This window comes from Salmo salar, chromosome 13 (genome assembly GCF_965601325.2).
Source record: "Salmo salar chromosome 13, fSalSal1, whole genome shotgun sequence".
NCBI classification, from domain to species: domain Eukaryota; kingdom Metazoa; phylum Chordata; class Actinopteri; order Salmoniformes; family Salmonidae; genus Salmo; species Salmo salar.
The window spans coordinates 83,979,237-83,999,176 of record NC_138303.1 but is presented as its reverse complement, the minus strand read 5'-3'; the positions used below and the strand labels follow the sequence as shown (position 1 = coordinate 83,999,176).

At 42.5% G+C, this 19,940-nt stretch overlaps 2 protein-coding genes across 4 annotated transcripts in view; both read right to left on the bottom strand.

The window, feature by feature from the left end:
• The window catches only part of LOC106567892 (E3 ubiquitin-protein ligase Siah2), a 33,436-nt gene extending 23,547 nt beyond the window's left edge, over positions 1 to 9,889 (bottom strand). The window contains exon 1 of one of the 2 annotated variants that reach the window (XM_014137754.3): positions 9,320 to 9,889. In XM_014137754.3, the coding sequence (XP_013993229.1) occupies positions 9,320 to 9,727 (408 nt within the window). In that variant the 5' untranslated portion in view covers positions 9,728 to 9,889. The remainder of the gene's footprint in view (positions 1 to 9,319) is intronic. The other variant, XM_014137755.3, reaches the window with a different exon arrangement.
• Positions 9,890 to 10,737: 848 nt separating this feature from the next.
• LOC106567893 (transcription initiation factor TFIID subunit 9) lies at positions 10,738 to 19,112 on the bottom strand. 2 transcript variants are annotated; one of them, XM_014137757.3, is made up of 7 exons: positions 18,931 to 19,112; positions 18,068 to 18,149; positions 17,091 to 17,227; positions 16,856 to 16,990; positions 16,672 to 16,753; positions 16,358 to 16,468; positions 10,738 to 11,095 (listed from the first exon to the last, which is right to left on the bottom strand). In XM_014137757.3, the coding sequence occupies exons 1-7, from the start codon at positions 18,991 to 18,993 to the stop codon at positions 10,941 to 10,943; spliced, it is 765 nt and encodes a 254-aa protein (XP_013993232.3). In that variant the 5' UTR covers positions 18,994 to 19,112; the 3' UTR covers positions 10,738 to 10,940. The 2 variants fall into 2 exon arrangements, with proteins under 2 accessions (XP_013993232.3, XP_013993233.3); XM_014137758.3 differs by lacking the exon at positions 18,931 to 19,112 and adding an exon at positions 18,756 to 18,877.
• Between the last annotated feature and the right edge of the window lie 828 nt (positions 19,113 to 19,940).

Here is a 19,940-nt window from a genome sequence, read left to right as displayed (position 1 = left end):
GTGTGTGCGTGGGGTGGGGGGGGGGCACTGTATTCGTTACAGCAGCATCCCTCCCTCTGCATATTAAGATGCATCCTCAGTGTAAATCAGTTTATACTCCAGAGTTTGTTTACTGGATTTTAGAGGTTGACCGATTAAGATTTTTCAACGCCGATACCGATTATTGGAGGACCCAAAAAAAGCAGATACCGATTAATTGGCCAATTTATTTTTATTTTTTATTTGTAATAATGACAATTACAACAATACTGAATGAACACTTATTTTACCTTAATATAATACATCAATAAAATCAATTTAGCCTCCAATAAATAATGAAACATGTTCAATTTGGTTTAAATAATGCAAAAACAAAGTGTTGGAGAAGAAAGTAAAAGTGCAATATGTGTCATGTAAAAAAGCTAACGTTTAAGTTCCTTGCTCAGAACACGAGAACATATGAAAACTGGTGGTTCCTTTTAACATGAGTCTTCAATATTCCCAGGTAAGAAGTTTTAGGTTGTAGTTATTATAGGAATATTTCTCTATACGATTTGTATTTCATATACCTTTGACTATTGGATGTTCTTATAGGCACTTTAGTATTGCCAGTGTAACAGTATAGCTTCCGTCCCTCTCCTCGCCCCTACCTGGGCTCGAACCAGGAACACATCGACAACAGCCACCCTCGAAGCAGCGTTACCCATGCAGAGCAAGGGAAACAACTACTCCAAGTCTCAGAGCGAGTGACGTTTGAAACGCTATTAGCACGCACCCCGCTAACTAGCTAGCCATTTCACATCGGTTACACCAACCTAATCTTGGGAGTTGATAGGCTTGAAGTCAAACAGCTCAATGCTTGAAGCACAGCGAAGAGCTGCTGGCAAAACGCACGAAAGTGCTGTTTGAATGAATGCTTACGAGCCTGCTGCTGCCTACCACCGCTCAGTCAGACTGCTCTATCAAATCATAGACTTAATTATATTAGAATAAACACACAGAAATACGAGCCTTAGGTGATTAAATATGGTCGAATCCGGACACTATCATCTCGAAAACAAAATGTTTTTCCTTTCAGTGAAATACAGAACCGTTCAGTATTTTATCTAACAGGTGGCATCCCTAAGTCTAAATATTCCTGTTACATTGCACAACCTTCAATGTTATGTCATAATGACGTAAAATTCTGGCAAATTAGTTCGCAACGAGCCAGGTGGCCCAAACTGTTGCATTTACCCTGACGCAAGAGAAGTGACAATTTCACCTGGTTAATATTGCCTGCTAACCTGGATTTCTTTTAGCTAAATATGCAGGTTTAAAAATATATACTTCTGTGTATAGATTTTAAGAAAGGCATTGATGTTTATGGTTAGGTACAGTCATGCAACAATTGTGCTTTTTTTCGCAAATGCGCTTTTGTTAAATCATCCCCCGTTTGGCGAAGTCGGCTGTCTTTGTTAGGAAGATATAGTCTTCACAGTTCGCAATGAGCCAGGCGGCCCAAACTGCTGCATATACCCTGACTCTGTTGCAAGAGAAGTGACACATTTTCCCTAGTTAAAATAAATTCATGTTAGCAGGCAATATTAACTAAATATGCAGGTTTAAAAAATATATACTTGTGTATGGATTTTAAGAAAGGCATTGATGTTTATGGTTGGAGCAACGTGTACCTAAGCGATTATATGCAATGCAGGACAGGCTAGATAAACTAGTAATATCATCAACCATGTGTAGTTAACTAGTGATTATGATTGATTGATTGTTTTTTTATAAGATAAGTTGCTAGCTAGCTAGCAACTTGGCTTCTTACTGCATTCGCGTAACAGGCAGGCTCCTCGTGGAGTGCAATATAAAGCAGGTGGTTAGAGCGTTGGACTAGTTAACCGTAAGGTTGAAAGATTGAATCCACGAGCTGACAAGATAAAAATCTGTCGTTCTGCCCCTGCACAAGGCAGTTAAGCCACCGTTACAAGGCCGTCATTGAAAATAAGAATTTGTTCTTAACTGACTTGCCTAGTTAAAAGGAGTAAAAAAATATATATATAAATAAATAAAATTGGTCAAATCGGTGTCCAAAAATACCGATTTCCGATTGTTATGAAAACTCGAAATCGGCCCCAATTAATCGGCCATTCTGATTAATCGGTCGACCTCTACTTGATTTCCATTGAATGTTCTATATGTTGACTATGTGTCTACTCAGTTTGTACATTGTCTATGTCAACAACCTCCTGGCTTTCCTCTCCCATGTTTTTCTTTGTTCCTCTCTTTTTCCCTCCGCATCCATCTGCCCCTGTAGGACAGACTGTTCGGACTCCAGAGCAGAGCCTTTTCCTGGCAGATTGTGTGTGTGTGTGAGAGATGGATATTGTAAACAGCTGTGCTGGGAGCTGGTTTCATTGACTCTGGCAGGTGGTTGATCGAAGAGCAGCTGGCCTTGGCCGACTGACTTTCCATTTCCCCAGCATCGTTTCCATGGTGTCCCCCCTATCCAAGGCCGGCCTCTATTACCTCCCTCAATGGGATGTGGATGAGAAGCCGGAGGTACATGTATGCGTGTGTACTTGTGTCTGGAGGCTCGGACACACCTCAGTCGAAAAACAACAGATTCAGCAGCAGGTCCTTCCAGAGGACTCTCTAAACCAGAGTGAGAGAAGTTCTGCTAATGCAATGCCTTCAGAACACCCACCGCCGCCAAGTTTACAAACAAGAGGTATGGCAGTAGGCACACATACATAGTGTGTGCAAACACCCACACCAGTGTGTGTTAGCACACACTCATAAAGACACCGAAATGCATATGGATAGATGTGCAGACACAGACAACCACACGACACCCCTACATAAGCTGCATAGCTAACTGTCAGCGTCCCTGCAGTGTACATGGCTGAATATTTATAGTGTTAGCTGTGGGTGACAGTATCAGGTGAGGTTACAATTAGGGAAAGGGAGATACCTAGTCAGTTGTACAACTGTATGCCTTCAACTGAAATGTGTCTTCCCCATTTAACCCAAACCCCTCTGAATCAGACAGCTGGAGTCATGTGTGATGTAATGAGGCACACGCATGCACACACACAAACCCATACACTGCAGTGCAACATGGACAAGGACAAACAGGATGCTCTGAAGCCAAAAAGGACCAGGAGCCTCCATTACTGCCAAACAACAGATGATGAAAGGGTGAGAGCAAAGGGAAGGAGATGGGGAGCAAGACTAGAACAGGAAGGGAAAGTACTCCCTGTATATTAGCTTCATCCTTCTGTGTTTTATTTCTCCTGTTACTATTTATATCATTTTTCTTTCACTCCGCATCGTTTGAAGGGCTCACGAGCATGCATTTCACGGTCAAGTCTACTCTCGTTGTATTTGACGCATGTGGCAAATAATGTTTAATTTGAAAGAGAGAATGAGGCCTTTTGCCAGGCCGTCATTGTAAATAAAAGTGTTCTTAACTGACTTGCCTAGTTAAATAAAAGGTTAAATCAATAAATGAGGAGTGATAGAGAATGAGGAAATAACAAGAAAAAGCATGAGAGAGAGGAAGAGAATGACGAATGAGAAAAGGCATGATTAAAAGACCGACATCGCGCAGAGACAGACGGGTGCACAGTGTTCTTAAACACCAGGCAATTCAATTAAGTGCTGACGGATGAGGGTTTATGGTGCAGTCAGGTGTGACCATCACTCTGGCCTGGCTGAGGTGAATGACTCCTCACACAGGAGAGAGGGAGGAGGAGGAAGAGAGATAAGGGGAAGGAGAGGAAGGAAAAGGAAGAGTAGAGGACACACTGATGATCTGGTCATTGAGATTCAGCATTATAATAGAAAGGGACCGATGTGGTGGTAGCTGGGCTAGGAGCTCATAAAGCAGATAAATCATGTTCTTTTGTTTTCATGATGACATTCATTCAAGTACATCTCACCCCCACTGAGCCCAGGCTGCTAATACAGCATGATGAAAACTGGTTCCAGTCAAATAAATCCCATTCAGGGGCTTGGTGAACACACAGCAAACCATACACACCCTACCACAGTGGTCGCCAACTGGTTGATTGCGATCGACTGGTCGATCTCCAAGGCATTTCTAGTCGCCAAACATCTGTAAAAAACCCAACGATAAAGCCTTGAGTTCCCCTCAAAAGTTGGCGGTAGGGTGCACCCGATTCAGCTCTGCGTGTTCTGATTTTGAACCATTTCATGTGTCTGAAGGTTCAAACTCTGCCTTCCCGGCGGGCCCGGAGAACAAATCAAGTGCACTACTGTTCTCTCCCGCCGCTGAGACTGACCATCAGATGCAGGTACCATCAGCCCAGTAAAATAAAAAATAAAAAGCAAATTATTTAAAATGTATGCTCACTCAGATGTGCCTCATAAGTAATACAACTGATCGATTGCCGGTGTGATCAAATAGCCTACCAAAAAATGGTCAGGTCAACAATGCATTGGCAGGGAAATTCAAGCAAAGCCAATATGCGGTGATAATGTATTGGGCCTATAGCCTAACTCCACAAACCTCATTGCTACAGTAATGTTTTTAATAGCTTCATGTGGCATAGGATTACATTTTTTAAGTCATGTTTAAAAGAAATCTAAGCGGAAGATCTCGGTTTGTATTTTGATTCAGAAAGTGATTTTGACTCAGAAAAGGTTGGTGACCACTACCCTACCGCATACATCAGTAGAATGAGTTATTGAGATGTATGTCTAAAAAATACCATTCCAAGACAGTTCTATACATTTATGCAAGGGAAAACACATTACACTACTGGAACAATCAATACTCCACAGGCAGGTAGAGATGTTATCATACGGCTCTGGCTTGAGACTCTCCCCTCAGCTATACCCCCAAGACCGCAACACAGAAGCACACGTGTCAATCACAACGCTGACACACACACACACACACACACACACACACACACAGGAGAGCAACACTTCAGAGGGGGAGAGGGGATGGGATTGGCAACCTGCCAGCGTTTGTGTGGACACACACACACACACACACACACACACACACACACGGAAATGTATTTGTGGATGACATTGTCAGGTTGACAGTGTGAAAATTTGATGATGGCTGTGAGAAGGAGCGCCGAGGAGATGCAGGGAAAGACTGACGAGGAGAGAGGAGAGCCGAGGAGATAGAATGCCCCAGAGTCTGCTCACGATCCTCTTCATTAAATCACACACTTAACAAGACCGCGGTAGTGAGATCCAGACAGCTAATGCTGGTTTAATCAAATCCCCATTAGAAACCCCCATGGTGAGACATCACATCAGCTGTAATAGCTAGTAGAGGTCGGATATACTGACTCGCAGGGTCTACTACATTATAAACTCACATTCCATTTCATCTCCAAATGATGTCTATCATTTTAAATTGTTGGTCTAAAACATAAACACTGCAGTTATGTTCCCTACATTAGGAGATAGTGGCACTACAGACATGTTGCTGTACAGAGCAGTTGATACATTCACTGAAAAACAACCACAACAAACATTGCACCGTCCTACTTCCTAACACCTCCCTTGACATCCTAACAAATGCAAACACAAATAATGAATGACAAAAAAAATGTAAAAGTATGCAACCAACTCAATAGACTGCTAATAGAAAAACATCCAAAGTAAGGAAGCAGCTCTCACACTAATACTGTAAAACACACCTACTGAACAGCCATTCCATCCACACCACAACTGAGCTGAACTACCATCTGTCATACATCAGCCCTGCTCTCTCTCTAACACACACAGGCCTCAGCAGGCGTCCTGCTTTATCGACTAACCACGCCACAACTTTAACCACACCTCACACACACACACAGACTGCCTGCTCCCTCCCAGCAGAGGTCTCAGCTCGGAGGCAGAGGAGTATGCAAAGCAGATGTCACATTGCCTGCTTCTAAAAATAACATGGGGCCATAGAGGCAGAAGTGAAGTGAGGAATCACATGCTCAGGAGAGACGTGCCAGGCCAGCGCAGCACCACAGGCCATGCAACCTCAAGGGGGATGCAGTAGGGTGGAAAGACCAGACATAGTTAGCATTTCATAAATAGTCAATCAATACAGACCTGACACATCCAATTAAAAGCTGTACTTGTGTTGGGATAACCAATCATGAAATAAGGGGAAGACGATTCTCGACCTGCTAACAGTTTTGCTGCTTCTAAAAAGAGAATGTCCCAACAACACTTGCACCCTGAAATCGAGCTTTAAGCTTATGGTTTTTTATTGAGTGGAATTAACCATGTGCGAGTTCCTCTCCATTCAAGTGTGTTTATTCAGTCGTCAACTCATTTCCTGAAAATGAGTAACCAGAATTCCCTAAGAGGATTTTTTTCTTCGATCAACAGGAAATAGTGCATCTTTCCTGCTAAGACAATTGTCTCATGGTGTATGTGTGTGTGTGTGTCTGTTCACATGGCCCAATGCCTGATTTCGACAAAAGCTGCAAGGGCACATGGGTCACCCTGCAAACAGCTCAACTGTGAAATTAACCAGAGGCAGCAGGCTAGGCATCCTCACTCCCTCAGCCATATAATGGAGGGAACACACCTCAGAAAGGAGGGGAAACAATGTGTGCATGTGTGTGTGGGAGAGAAAGAGATAGGCTAATGAGAGAGAGACAATGAATGAGCAAGAATGTGTGTGTGGGCTTTTGATCTGCTTCTAAGCTCAGCTGAAGTGTGAAATGTTGCTGATTTCTCATTAAAATCTCCATTATGAGAGTGGAGGGGAGTGGAGGTAAGTGTGTGTGGGGGGGAATGTGTGTGAGGGTTTGTGAGTAGGCCTACCTGTTTGTGTGTGTGTGAGAGAAAGAGAGAATATGAGACATTACTATTATGATGCATACGCGACTCCTACTATGTATAATGATGTTTGTGTGTTGTTCCCCGTCTGCTGCAATCAGGCTCTGCCATTCTAAATGACTCAGATAAGGGGTGTGATTAGAGGGGTCCAAAAAGGTGTGTTTGTCCGCACCCGAGCGTCTGTTAAAATCAGCTTTCGTAGCCAACAATAAACCGTAGGGAAGGCAGTTGAGTGCCGGCAGTGTGTGTGGGAACAACCCAAAAAAACAGGAACCGGTCCAGAATAGACTGACTCCTACCGAAAATAAATTGTCAGCCCATGCAGGCATGTAGGCAGGTAGGTAGGCAGGTAGGCAGGTAGGCAGGTAGGCAGGCAGGCCTGGGGCTCAGCATATCCGTGTCTAATCCCATTACACAGTGTGGCGGCTGCAGGCCAACGCTGAGACCGTTACAACACTAACACCAGGAGAGGAGAGGACCTGGTTGGGAAAAGTCCAAAATACATCAAAAGTAACTGCATAAACATTGAGCTGCTCCTGAGGAAATGGGCATGCATAAAATCACTATATAACACCTCTATGTGCAGTGGAGCACTGAGCTGCAGCTTTAGAGAAGATAAACAGACATTCAGAGGAAACACTACTGGAAGAACAAGAGCTATAATGTTTGGGTCAAGCGTCTGCTTAGTCCTGTGCTGTTATCGGTCATAGTGATACCTGTCCTCAGTGGAAGTTCGAGAAGGTTAAAGGGTTCTATGTTGTTGGTACTACTGAGAGATGAGGGCTGAAGATGGTTTGGCTGACTACTGAGGCAGGGCTGGGAAGGACAAGGAAGGACATGGCAGGGCAGGGCTTCATATAGCTTTCAAATGTTCGTCTCTGCGGGCCTGGGTCCTGCAGAGGCCTTAGCACCCCAACAAAAACACTTGAGGACATATGGATGGATATACAGGCAGGTATTAAATACCAAATTACTGACCTTAGTCTCTTTATCGCCGCTTCTCTCTGACACAGCCTTTAGCCTCAGCCAGAGAATGAGAAGATGAAGCAGAGATCATCTTTCAAAAGGATTGTAGCACCACAGAGCGCTGATACATCTTTAATGCGGCCGCAATGCAATCACAGCACCATTAAGATGCAGGAGCAGCTACTGCCCTGGCTGACAGAGAGGGGGAATACATGCGTTTCTGTGTTTCACACTACCATGACGTCAAGCGACGGCTTGACTGAGTGGATCCAAGCATTCATGAATGAGAGTAGTGAGAGCCAATTTAATTGCACACATTAAGCCTCCTCTGCTCCATTTTGAATGTCGGAATCCAAAGGGATTCATGACCCTCAGGACCCTGGGACATTGAGGGAGTTATTTTACGCTGGCCCAGTTTGAACCGGGAAAAAGCCTGTCATGTCATCAGGCGAAAGCGGGGAGGGAGGAGAGCCCTTCTCAATTCAAACAGTAAAGCATCATTTTGTCAACAAGGCATCATCCAGAAGCTCTTTTCCATAAAATACATTTTGAGTTTTCAAACTAGTTCTCACTGGGAAGGCTGATAAAGCATATTTATCAAAAGCAATTCACTTTTGCATGGGAAAACACAGAATCTTAAAAATTACTACACATCCTTAATTATGTCACTTTTGTTTTGAACTGACTTTGCAGTTGGACAGAGGGGCACCTGGCTCACGCCCGGGAGGCAGCCTGGTTCCAAATTCAATGCAATCATCTTTGAGCCGGTGCAAGACACACCTACACGGGCGCCCGGGCAAGATTAATCGAACCCCGCATGGAGCAGTTAAGAGTGATGATATCAGCATCATCTCAGCAGGTCCAATGAAAGGGTGTGAACTACAAACTGAACTTCTTGATTTGTAAAGGTAATTTGATCAGTCATAAACTGTGTGAATGATTGAGCGGATTTACAGAATGTACTGTTGATGATTCACAAAGACAATGACAACACTTCTGGTCCTTATGACAACACCAGATACTTTAACTGACAATGTTAGTTCAATACAAGGGCTTCTTGTTCTTTGCCAGGACAGTATTCGTCAATGTTGTGGTCCATTCAATTCTGGTCTTCTCTGACAATTACATAACAAGTGACTAACCATGATGACAACACAGTATAGATCATAACTAGCTACTTCCCAGTAGTAAAAAAAAAAAGCAGAGATGCAATAGTAACCCCTGCGTGGAATCAACGTCCAAACCTTCAATTCGAATACTCTTTGTTTGCTTTAGACTCATTTAAAGTAACGTTACCCAAGTACAATACACTGGAAGATATCTGATGGGAAAGATGCGACAGTACGGAGGTCTACAAACCTGGACCTTGTATCGTCACCCGAACTCGTTTTGATCTAGCTATCGGAGCGCACGAGGGACTCGCACACACATTTGTGAAAGTGACTGCGAGCTCTCTTTTAGCTGTCAATCAAGTTATTAATTGGCAATAAGTACGACAATCTAGTTAAAATCAGATATCTGCGTATTTCGGATTCAATGCAACTCTGTATTTTCTTACCTTACAAGGAAACGGTAGAGTAGAGGCAACTTTTTCCATAGCCAAGTTCCTGATACTCGGGGTGAGAGGGCCTCGACAAGTTGGACAACAACTCAGCTTTTGACGACATTGGTTGCAAACTAGATGCCCGGCCTGGCATTGCAGAATCGGTGGCAGAACGTAGTCAAAACAAACCGGGCACTCAAACAAGGCTGTAAGTTCAGCAGATTGTCCAGGTAGTGCTGCTGAGGGCAAGGAAACAACAGCGGCAGGTAGAGCCGAGACAGACCCGGCCACAGCTCCAACTCCGGCGGCGGCGACAGCAGCTGCGGCGGCCGCAGCTCCTCCCGAACCTCCGTGCTTTCCTCCTCCTGCTTTCCCGGCACCGAGTCCTCCGCCCCCGCCGCCCGCAGAGGACGGGTGGCTCATAGCGATTAGTTCAGTTCTTTAGGATAAACCCAGCGCGAAGTTTGAAGCCCAAGAACACTGTTTACGCACTCCTCGGCGTGGCAGACTCCGCTCCAAGAAATCTACAAGCCCCCGGGGACAGAACATGGCGGCCTGTGTTTGACAGAAAGCAAGTAGTCCATTGGAGAGCATGGTTTGAACTGACAGCTTCTGCGCCAATTAGAAAGTGAGCCTGGGCGGTTATGTAACGTGCACTTTCTTCAGCCCAGGCTTTGCTGACGCTTCCCAGATCTTACAACGCCTGGATAGGTATTTTATGCATCAGCTAACCACATATGTTATAGCAATCTGTCAGTCGCTGACAGTCGACGTGCCTTGCAACCAATGGTTGATACATGCAACGTCTGAGCAGGGGAACGCGACCGTAGTCATGGTGTAAAATGAACGTTGGGATCAGAGGTTTTGATAAACCATTGATCGTAAAATAACATATCGTGTAAAACATTTAGAACGCTGCACAATTTACTGGACAGTTTGGAAGTCCAAGTTATTCATGTGCAATATGATTGTTGTATCCTAGTAGCTGGGTAATGTTTGACAGGACAGTCCAGTTTCTTACTGTTTATCTCAGTACTATAAAAAAAAAAGAGCACAAGCCTACTGCTTTGATATTCAAGTGTTCCTATTCCCAATACAATTATAATCAGATTGGGGAAGTCTCCCTCTATTGGCCACTAACTGGAATACATCTGAACTATGCCCAAACAACTGGAAAACCCCTATTGTATTCACTCACTTCTTGCTTTCATTTTAAGTCCCATTATAACAGTTATAATGGACTAGACTTGCTATTGGAGGTGGCAGATAGCCTAGCAGTTAAGAGTGTTGAGTCAGTAACTGAAAGGTTGCTGGTTTAAATCCCTGAGCAGACTAAGTGAAACAAATCTGTCAATGTGCCCTTTTCAGCAAGGCACCTAACCCCAATTGCTCCTATAAGTCACTCTTCATAAGAGTGTCTGCTAAATGACAAATTTCTTCTTGTCACAAATATCTTTTTTATTTGTATGTACAAAAATTGGTGGCAAACAGGCATGACAGTTACTCATTTTACACAATGTGATGGGATAATTGTAAACTGGCTGGCTAACCTCAAAACTACCTTCTACAATATTTACAGCACACGCTTGCTTTCATCTAGCCGACTCCTCCCTGCTTTATCTACTTATCCATGAGGTCATAATGCATCATAGTCATCATCTTCATGCTTCCTTTTCAGCGATTCACTGGCCAAGTTCTGTGACACCATGTTGGTGGTGATGAGGATGTTCTTAGAGCCGATCAGGGAGGGATTGATTAGGACGTTTTGAACCGTTGGGGTGGATGGTGTGGCTGTTGGAAAACAAGACAAAAATCATGATTTATAATTAACATTTTGAATTCACATTTTATTCACTGAATAAATGCTAAGACAATCCCCACAAACTACTGAATTGAAGCTTCAGAGACCTGAATTACTAATGATGTACAGTGCATTCAGAAAGTATTCATACCCATTGAAGTATTCCAAGGGTCGGAAACTTTCCAGAAATTTTCCATGGGAAGTTAAGCCCGGGAATTTGGGGAATTTTGCTTCATTTCATCAAAAGAAAAAGTTTGCTTATAACAGTGTACCTTTTTTTGTGGGATTCACATGGCAATTCTAGGTCTTATGGCATATTTTGGTTCAACTATCCCCAATTCAATGGAATTGCAACCCTTGCATGCACAGTGCATTCTTCCATCACATGTACAGCTGATTCTGAAGATCTTGCACACTAATGAGATGCTATCGAGCCCACACTACTACACTGTCTGAGCCAAGGACTACATGCTTTCTGGTAAGTTGATTAAAATACTAGGTAGGGTGAATATATTGTATATGACATACATTATTTGTTAACTAGTAAATAGTAGCCTACAGGAAAGTGTGTTTAAATCATTTCTAACTTGTTAACAATTTCTGATAGTTAGTTTTTGCTACCATGTGGGTTTTGGCTTGCTTGAGCCTGCTAACTGAGGAGTGTTAATTCACCTGTTTCAATATGTTTCATTTTAAAACATTTATCTTACAAAAGGAGTTGTTTAACGGCTTAACTATTTACTTGTACATGGAATTGTATTTGGGTTTTTTTACTCATTTTTTTCTAATCTTTACAGGAAAATGCCATGGGCACTATCTGATTTGTGGAGACATTTCACTGCAGCTAATGTAGAAGGAAAAGCTTGTACATTTGCAAATACTGTGCCAAATCATATGTAAAGAATGCAACAAAGATGCAGAATCATCATCTGGCCAAGTGCATAAAGTTCCCTAAGCACCCACAACAAGCAACCTCTGGCAAAAGTTCCTTTACTTCTATTCGAGGTTAAAATTATAAATCAGACACCTTATCAATAGCAACAGCTCATGGTCCTGGAATCAGAAGTTTGACTCAATGGAGGAACGTAGTCAGAGAAATGCTGATGAATGTCTTGCTCGAGCTGTGTATGCAACTGGTTCACCTCTGATGCTCACAGGCAATGTGTATTGGAAGAGATTTCTGAATGTTCTTCCCCCAGCATACACCCCTCCAACCAGACATGCTTTATCTACTCATTTGCTGGATGCAGATTTCAAGTGAAGGTCCAACAAATCATAGAGAAACAGACTGTATTGCAATCATCTCTGATGGGTGTCGTCGAATGGTCGTGGGCAAGGAATAATTAACTACATCATATCCACCCCTCAACCAGTATTCTACAAGAGCACAGACACAAGGGACAACAGAAACACCAGTCTCTACATTGCAGATGAGCTGAAGGCAGTCATCAATGACCATGGACCACAGAAGGTATTTGCACTGGTGACAGACAATGCTGCGAACATGAAGGCTGCTTGGTCTAAAGTGGAGGAGTCCTACCCTCACATCACACCCATTGCCTGTGCTGCTCATGCATTGAATCTGCTTCTCAAGGACATCATGGCACTGAAAACAATGGATACACTCTACAAGAGAGCCAAGGAAATGGTTAGGTATGTGAAGGGTCATCAAGTTATAGCAGCAATCTACCTCACCAAGCAAAGTAAGAAGAATAAGAGCGCCACACTGTAGCTGCCCAGCAACACCAGTGGGGTTGGTGTTGTCATGTTTGACAGTCTCCTGGAGGGGAAGGAGTCTCTACAAGAAATGGCCATATCGCAGTCTGCCGATATGGACAGCCCCATCAAGAGGATCCTCCTGGATTATGCATTTTGGGAGAGAGCGGTAAGCAGCCTGAAACTCCCGAAACCCATAGCAGTAGCCATTGCATGGATTGAGGGAGACAATGCCATCCTGTCTGATGTTCAGACTCTGCTTGCAGATGTAAGAGAAGAAATCCGTACTGCCCTGCCCACTTCACTGTTGCTCCAAGCAGAGGAAACTGCAGTTCTGAAATACATCAAAAAGCATGAAGACTTCTGCCTGAAGCCTATACACACCACAGCGTACATGTTGGACCCCAAGTATGCTGGCAAGAGCAACCTATTCCTCCTCAGGAGACTGAAAAAATTTGGCATGGGTCCCCATCTCCTCAAAAGGTTCTAAAGCTGCACCACCGAGAGCATCCTGACCGGTTGCATCACCGCCTGGTATTGCAACTGCTCAGCATCTGACCGTAAGGAGCTACAAAGGGTAGTGCGTACAGCCCAGTACAACATTGGGGCTAAGCTTCCTGCAATCCAGGACCTATTTAAATAGGCGGTGTCAGAGGAACGCACACCCAGTCATAGCCGCTTCTCTCTACTAATGCACGGCAAGCGGTTACAGAGCACCAAATCTAAGACCAAAAGGCTCCTCAACAGCGTCTATCACCAAGCCATAAGACTGCTGAACAATTAATTCAAACAAATTAATTGTTCAGCAGTCTTATGGCTTGGGGATCGAAGCTGTTGAGCGTTTTGTACTATTACATTGACCCCCCCCCCCATTTGTTTTGTACACTGCTGCTACTCACGGTTTACCATCTATGCATAGTCACTTCACCCCTACCTACATGTACAAATTACCTCAACTAACCTGTACCCCGTACACTGACTCGGTACCGGTACCCCTGTAATTGTTGTTACTTTATATAATTATTTTACTTTATTTGGTAAATATAGGACTTCTAAGTAAGCATTTCATGGTAAGGCTACACTTGTATTCGGCACGTGAAAAATAAAGTTTGATTGAACTTTGCACACTTGGATTGTACAATATTTGCAAATCAGATTTTTCATTCATCTCTGTGAACTGTTGGTTGTTGGTAAGCCATTTAAGTCTTGCCACTCATGAACATTCAATGTCGTCTTGGTAAGCAACTCCAGTGTAGATTTGGCATTGTGTTTTAGGTTACTGTCCTGCTGAAAGGTGAATGTCTCCCAGTGTCTGTTGGAAAGCAGACAACCAGGTTCTCAGTTTCTTTTTATCCTAAAAAAAAAAAACCCTCCCAAGTCTTTGCCAAGTACATATCTTTGCCACATTTTTTTGCAGTTTTAGTTTAGTGCCTTATTGCAAACAGGATGCAAGTTGTGTAATATTATTTTTCTATACAGGCTTCCTTATTTTCACTCTGTCATTTAGGTTAGTATTGTGGAGTAACTACAATGTCGATCCATCATCAGTTCTCCTATCACAGCCATTAAACCCTGTAACTGTTTTAAAGTCACCATTGGCCTCAGTGAAATCCCTGAGTGGTTTCCTTCCTCTTCGGCAACAGAGTTAGGAAGGACAACTGTATCTTTGTAGTGACTGGGTGTATTGATACACCATCCAAAGTGTAATTAATAACTTCGCCATGGTCAAAAGGGATATTCAATGTCTGCTTTTTAAAATTGTTAACCAATCGACCATTAGGTGCCCTTCTTTGCAAGGTATTGGAAAATGTCCCTGGTCTTTGTGGTAGAATCGGTGTTTGAAATTCACTGTTCGACTGAAGGACCTTACAGATAATTGTATGTGTGGGGTAAAGCGATAAGGTAGTCATTCAAAAATCAGTCCATGCAACTTATGACTTGTTAAGTAAATTTGTACTCCTAAACTCCAGGCTTGCCATAACAATGGGGTTGAATAGTTAGACATTTCAGCTTTTCATTTTTAATCAATTTGTAAAAATCTCTAAACACATAATTCTACTTGGACATTATGGTGTATTGTGTCTAGGCCAGTGACACAATCTCTAAATTCAGGCTGTAACAACATGTGGAAAAAGTCTTAGGGGTGTGGATACTTTCTTTAGGCACTGTAAATACAGTGAACAAAGATGTAAAATGCAACATTTAAAAGTGTTGGTCCCATGTTTAATGAGCTCAAATAATAGATCCCAGAAATTTCCCATACGCACATTTGGTGCACAAATTTGTTAAAATCCCTGTCAGTGAGCATTTCTCCTTTGCCAAGATAATCCACCTGATAGGTGTGGCATATCAAGAAGCTGATTAAACAGCATGATCATTACACAGGTGCACCTTGTGCTGGGGACAATAAAAGGCCACTAAAATGTGCAGTGGTGTCACAACAATGCCACAGATGTCTCAAGTTGAGGGAGCGTGCAATTGGCATGCTGACTGCAGGAATATCCACCAGAGCTGTTGCCAGAGAATGTAATGTTCATTTCTCTACCATAAGCCAACTCCAACATCATTTTAGAGAATTTGGCAGTACGTCCAACCAATGTCACAACCGCAGACCACACGTAACCAAGCCAGCCCAGGACCTCCACATCCGGCTTCTTCACCTGCGGGATCGTCTGAGACCAGCCACCCGGACAGATAATGAAACCATGGGTTTGCCCAACTGAAAACTGTTGGCACAAACTGTCAGAAACCGTCTCAGGGAAGCTCCCTCGCATGCTCTGTGTCCTCACTAGGGTCTTGACCTGACTGCACTTTGGCATCATAACTGACTTCAGTGGGCAAATGCTCACCTTCAACGGCCACTGGTACGCTGGAAAAGTGTACTCTTCATGGATGAATCCCGGTTTCACATGTACCGGGCAGATGGCAGACAGAGTGTATGACGTCATGTGAGCGAGCGGTTTGCTGATGTCAACGTTGTGAACAGGGTGCCGGTGGGGTTATGGTGTGGCCAGGCATAAGCTACGGACAACGAACACCGTTGCATTTTATCAATGGCAATTTGAATGCACAGACATACTGTGAAGAGATCCTGAGGCCCATTGTCGTGCCATTCATCCGACGCCATCACCTCATGTTTCAGTATGATAATGTACGGCCCCATGTCGCATGGACCTGTACACAATTCCTGGAAGCTGAAAATGTCCCAGTTCTTCCATTGCCTGTATACTCAGCAGACATGTACCCATTGAGCATGTTGGGGATGCTCTGGATCGACAGCATGTTCCAGTTCGCGCCAATATCCACAAACGTCGCATAGCCATTGAAGAGAAATGGACCGAAATTCCACAGGCCACAATCAACAGCCTAATCAATTATATGCGAAGGAGATGTATCACACTGCATGAGGCAAATGGTGGTCACACCAGATACTGACTGGTTTTCTGATCCACGCCCCTACTTAAGTTATCTGTATTCTCAGTATTGTGGAATCCATAGATTTGGGCCTAATGAATTTATTTCAAGGAGTCTCTTACAGGACTTGGAGGCTGCGGTCTGTGAGGATGGGATCTGAACGGTGAAGCGCTGCCCCGACAGAGACATTGGCGTCCCCACTTTGGTAGTGACTGACTGAACTGAGGGAGTGCCTGGAAACATGCAAGAAGAAAGGAGTCAATGTTTTTGTAATGAAACAGAAAATACATCAGATAAGGTAGCAACAGGGCTGCACACCAAAAGGCCAACCCAAATCCCAATGTCAAATATACGTGCTTGTGACAATGTGTTTGAAAAATATGTAATACAATGAAGAGATATTACTGAAAAGTTAATGCACTAAAGGGTCCCTCACCAAAGGTAGGTGTGCTGGACCTGCTGGATACAGCTCCTACACTGAGACGAGGCACTGTTATTCTCCCCGCGGATGAGGACATCTGCACAGAAGAGGAACAGTCAGAAAGATTCTCAACATAGAACAGAATGAAATAGAATAAAATAAAGATGAATTGCAAGCGCAGAGCAGATCATGAGGTTACCTTTTTCTGTATGGATTTGAGCCTGTAGTTAGGAGCAGTCAGACAGTAACGGTCTGGGGGCAGGCGGGGCCCAGTGTATGGCTTAATCAAAGGCAGAGGGGTCTGGTTCTTCTGCCTAGCTACCTCCAGCAGGAACTACACAAAGTCAACATAGTCAGGAGTTAGCCTTGATCATTTATGAACACCTGAATAGGCAAATAATGATGTCGATCTTGGCACTGCTACTCAATCTTACATCTCGTGGTGGTGGGGAGGTGAAGGACTGGTCCATGCGACTCTGGATCGCGAGTCTTATGTCGTCAGCATCCACATTGTTCTTCTTGGCATGTGTTGCATAGATTTTGGCATCCTCGATAATGGTTGTCACATATCCTGTAAAATCAAATTACTTTATTTTCTTGTAGTGCTCAGTAATTAACCGACATTTTGGTTATTTTGGGGGTTTCAAAAATGTATTGACCGACGTCTGTTCAATTATTTCAATTCCATTTAGTTCTTAATTTTTTGGTGAGCGCAACGTGCAGTTTTTCTAGAGATGAATCAGGTCAAGCCCGATCTGTGCGATGTAGTACAGAGTTGTAATTTCCAACAGGCCAATATTATAAATAGTTTAGCACAGAAATCATGGTAATGAACTACAATGACCATAATCCATTGCGCGCCTACTTGTCTGGTCTGAGACGGAGAGAAGAGGAAAAACGAGCGATCGAGATGGATAGAGCACTTGCTTCTCTACCTGTAAAAACATTATATAAGAATAATAGTTGGTATTCAGCAGTCATAAAAATATGCCTTATTTACTTTCAAAAACTACTAAAAGAGTGATTTCGTCAGACAGCAGCTCTATAGAGATAGGAAATAATAAAGTCATCAAATAGGCCTAAAAGACATTAAATAAACAACTGAAATATACATTTTTAAAGTAAACTAATGTGAATAAATTATGGTTAATAAGTGATAAGCAGTAATGGGCAACCACTATCATCATGAGACCTTTATTAATTGTTTTATTCTGTGTCATTACAGCATTCAACCCACATAATACATTTAGTGTGTAAAAATAATTGACACCGAAATCCATGGAAACGACCTCAAAAAGCACTAATCCCTCAGCACTATTGTTTTGGTACATTAACGTTTGTCTTGTAGCTGCTAATATGCAATATTGCACACAGAGCATAAATAACAAGGGAGAATTGAATGTATACTTACTGTAGGTAAATTCCAGCATTTGATTAATCACTCTGGGCTCATACTCTGTTATCCCCATGTCTTTGAGGATTTGGATCATAACCTTTGCAAAGGAAGAATTAGAGAGGATAAGAAGCTAGAAAAGCAGTATACTGTGCCATCAACTCGTCAATGCTGACATTAGCTTTGAAGTCCCTAGGGCAATTCAGACAGCTGACAGGATTTTTATAATTAAGTATGTGTTGGTTTTAATTGACTTTTTGTTCTTATGTGTTCTTAATGTGTTACATTGAGTATATTTATGTTTATCTATACTTACCTGTTTTATGTGCTTGTTTGTGTATTGTGCAGGGCTCATTTGTAAGAGATTTTAGTTTCAATATGACTTCCTTGTTGAAATAAAGGTAAATAAACTGCACTAACTAGATCGCTAGCTACAACAATAAAAATTAAGTCAGCTGCTGACGTTAGTTTGTCCTGATAACAGGCTAACGTTAACTAGCTACTATAGCTACTGTTCCCAATACAATAGGCAAGTAGATGCGTTATAAAAATACATCCAAATAGAATGACATTGAGTTATATTTCTGAACAGCACCCTACATAAATGCACTTTGAAAAAGAAAGCATTATGTTCTAGTTCTAACGTTATCTAGCTAAAAGATAAATAACTGTCTAACTACCTAGCTCGCAAGCTACCGTAACTTACCCAACGTTCGCCACCTAGCTAACGTTAGCTAGCGAGATGAGCTTAAAATCCTGCAAAAATCTTCTTAAAAACTTCAGACAAAGCCACAATAGATATTTAACTAAACACTCATCATTACTGTGAATGATTGAGACTATGACATTTCACAAATTGTAACTAGGTGGTTTACTCCTACCTGTGCATCTTTAGGAACAGTTTTCGGAGAAGCCATTTTCACGTTTGTTCCTTTCCCGCGCATCCACTTCCGCACTAAAATCTAGGTTGAAGATGGGATAATAATAATAATAATATTCTTCTTCTGTATTATGCCTGGCCGGAAACAGATGTTATAGGTGCAAGACGCCACCTATTGTATCAACCTACTATTCTGCAGTATGATTTTATTTCCCTTTGCGAAAAGAAATCCCTACTAATTTACTACAGCCATTAAAATCTCACCATTATTGCACTAATTTGGCTCTATCTGATGCTACACCAGGCCAGCAGCCTGAGAGGATGTTCAAAACACCTTGTAACTCTTCTGCAGTAAAATCTCGTACACCCAAGTACTTCTCTGCAGCTGCCACCACAATATTTATCCTCTGTGGTTTACATTCCCTTCCTGAGGTACAGTTGACAACCATAGCCATGAATGTAACAAATATATATACTTATTGAATCACACGTAATTCCTATCACTTTCTATTGGCCTTGGCCTACTCACAGGGATCCTCTTTGGACCCATCTTCCTCTACAACTCAATTCAATTCAAGGGGCTTTATTGGCATGGGAAACATATGTTAACATTGCCAAAGCAAGTGAAGTAGATAATATATAAAAGTGAAATAAACAACAAAAATGAACAGTAAACATTACACTCACAGAAGTTCCAAAAGGATAAAGACATTACAAATGCCATACTATGTATATATACCGTGTTGTAACGATGTGCAAATGGTTAAAGTACAAAAGGGAAAATAAATAAACATAAATATGGGTTGTATTTACAATGGTGTTTGATCTTCACAGGTTGCCCTTTTCTTGTGGCAACAGGTCACAAATCTTGCTGCTGTGATGGCACGCTGTGGTATTTCACCCAGTAGATATGGGAGTTTATCAAAATCGGGTTTGTTTTCAAATTATTTGTGGCTCTGTGTAATCTGAGGGAAATATGTGTCTCTAATATGGTCGTACATTTGGCATTAG

Coding starts and splice junctions, on each gene's coding strand:
- LOC106567893 (XM_014137757.3), bottom strand. CDS start 18,993: ATGCGCGGGAAAGGAACAAACGTGAAAATGGCTTCTCCGAAAACTGTT. Junction 18,150..18,930: donor CTGTTCCTAAAGATGCACAG/GTAGGAGTAAAC, acceptor TCCTTTGCAAAG/GTTATGATCCAAATCCTCAA. Junction 16,991..17,090: donor CCTCCCCACCACCACGAGAT/GTAAGATTGAGT, acceptor GACTTTGTGTAG/TTCCTGCTGGAGGTAGCTAG.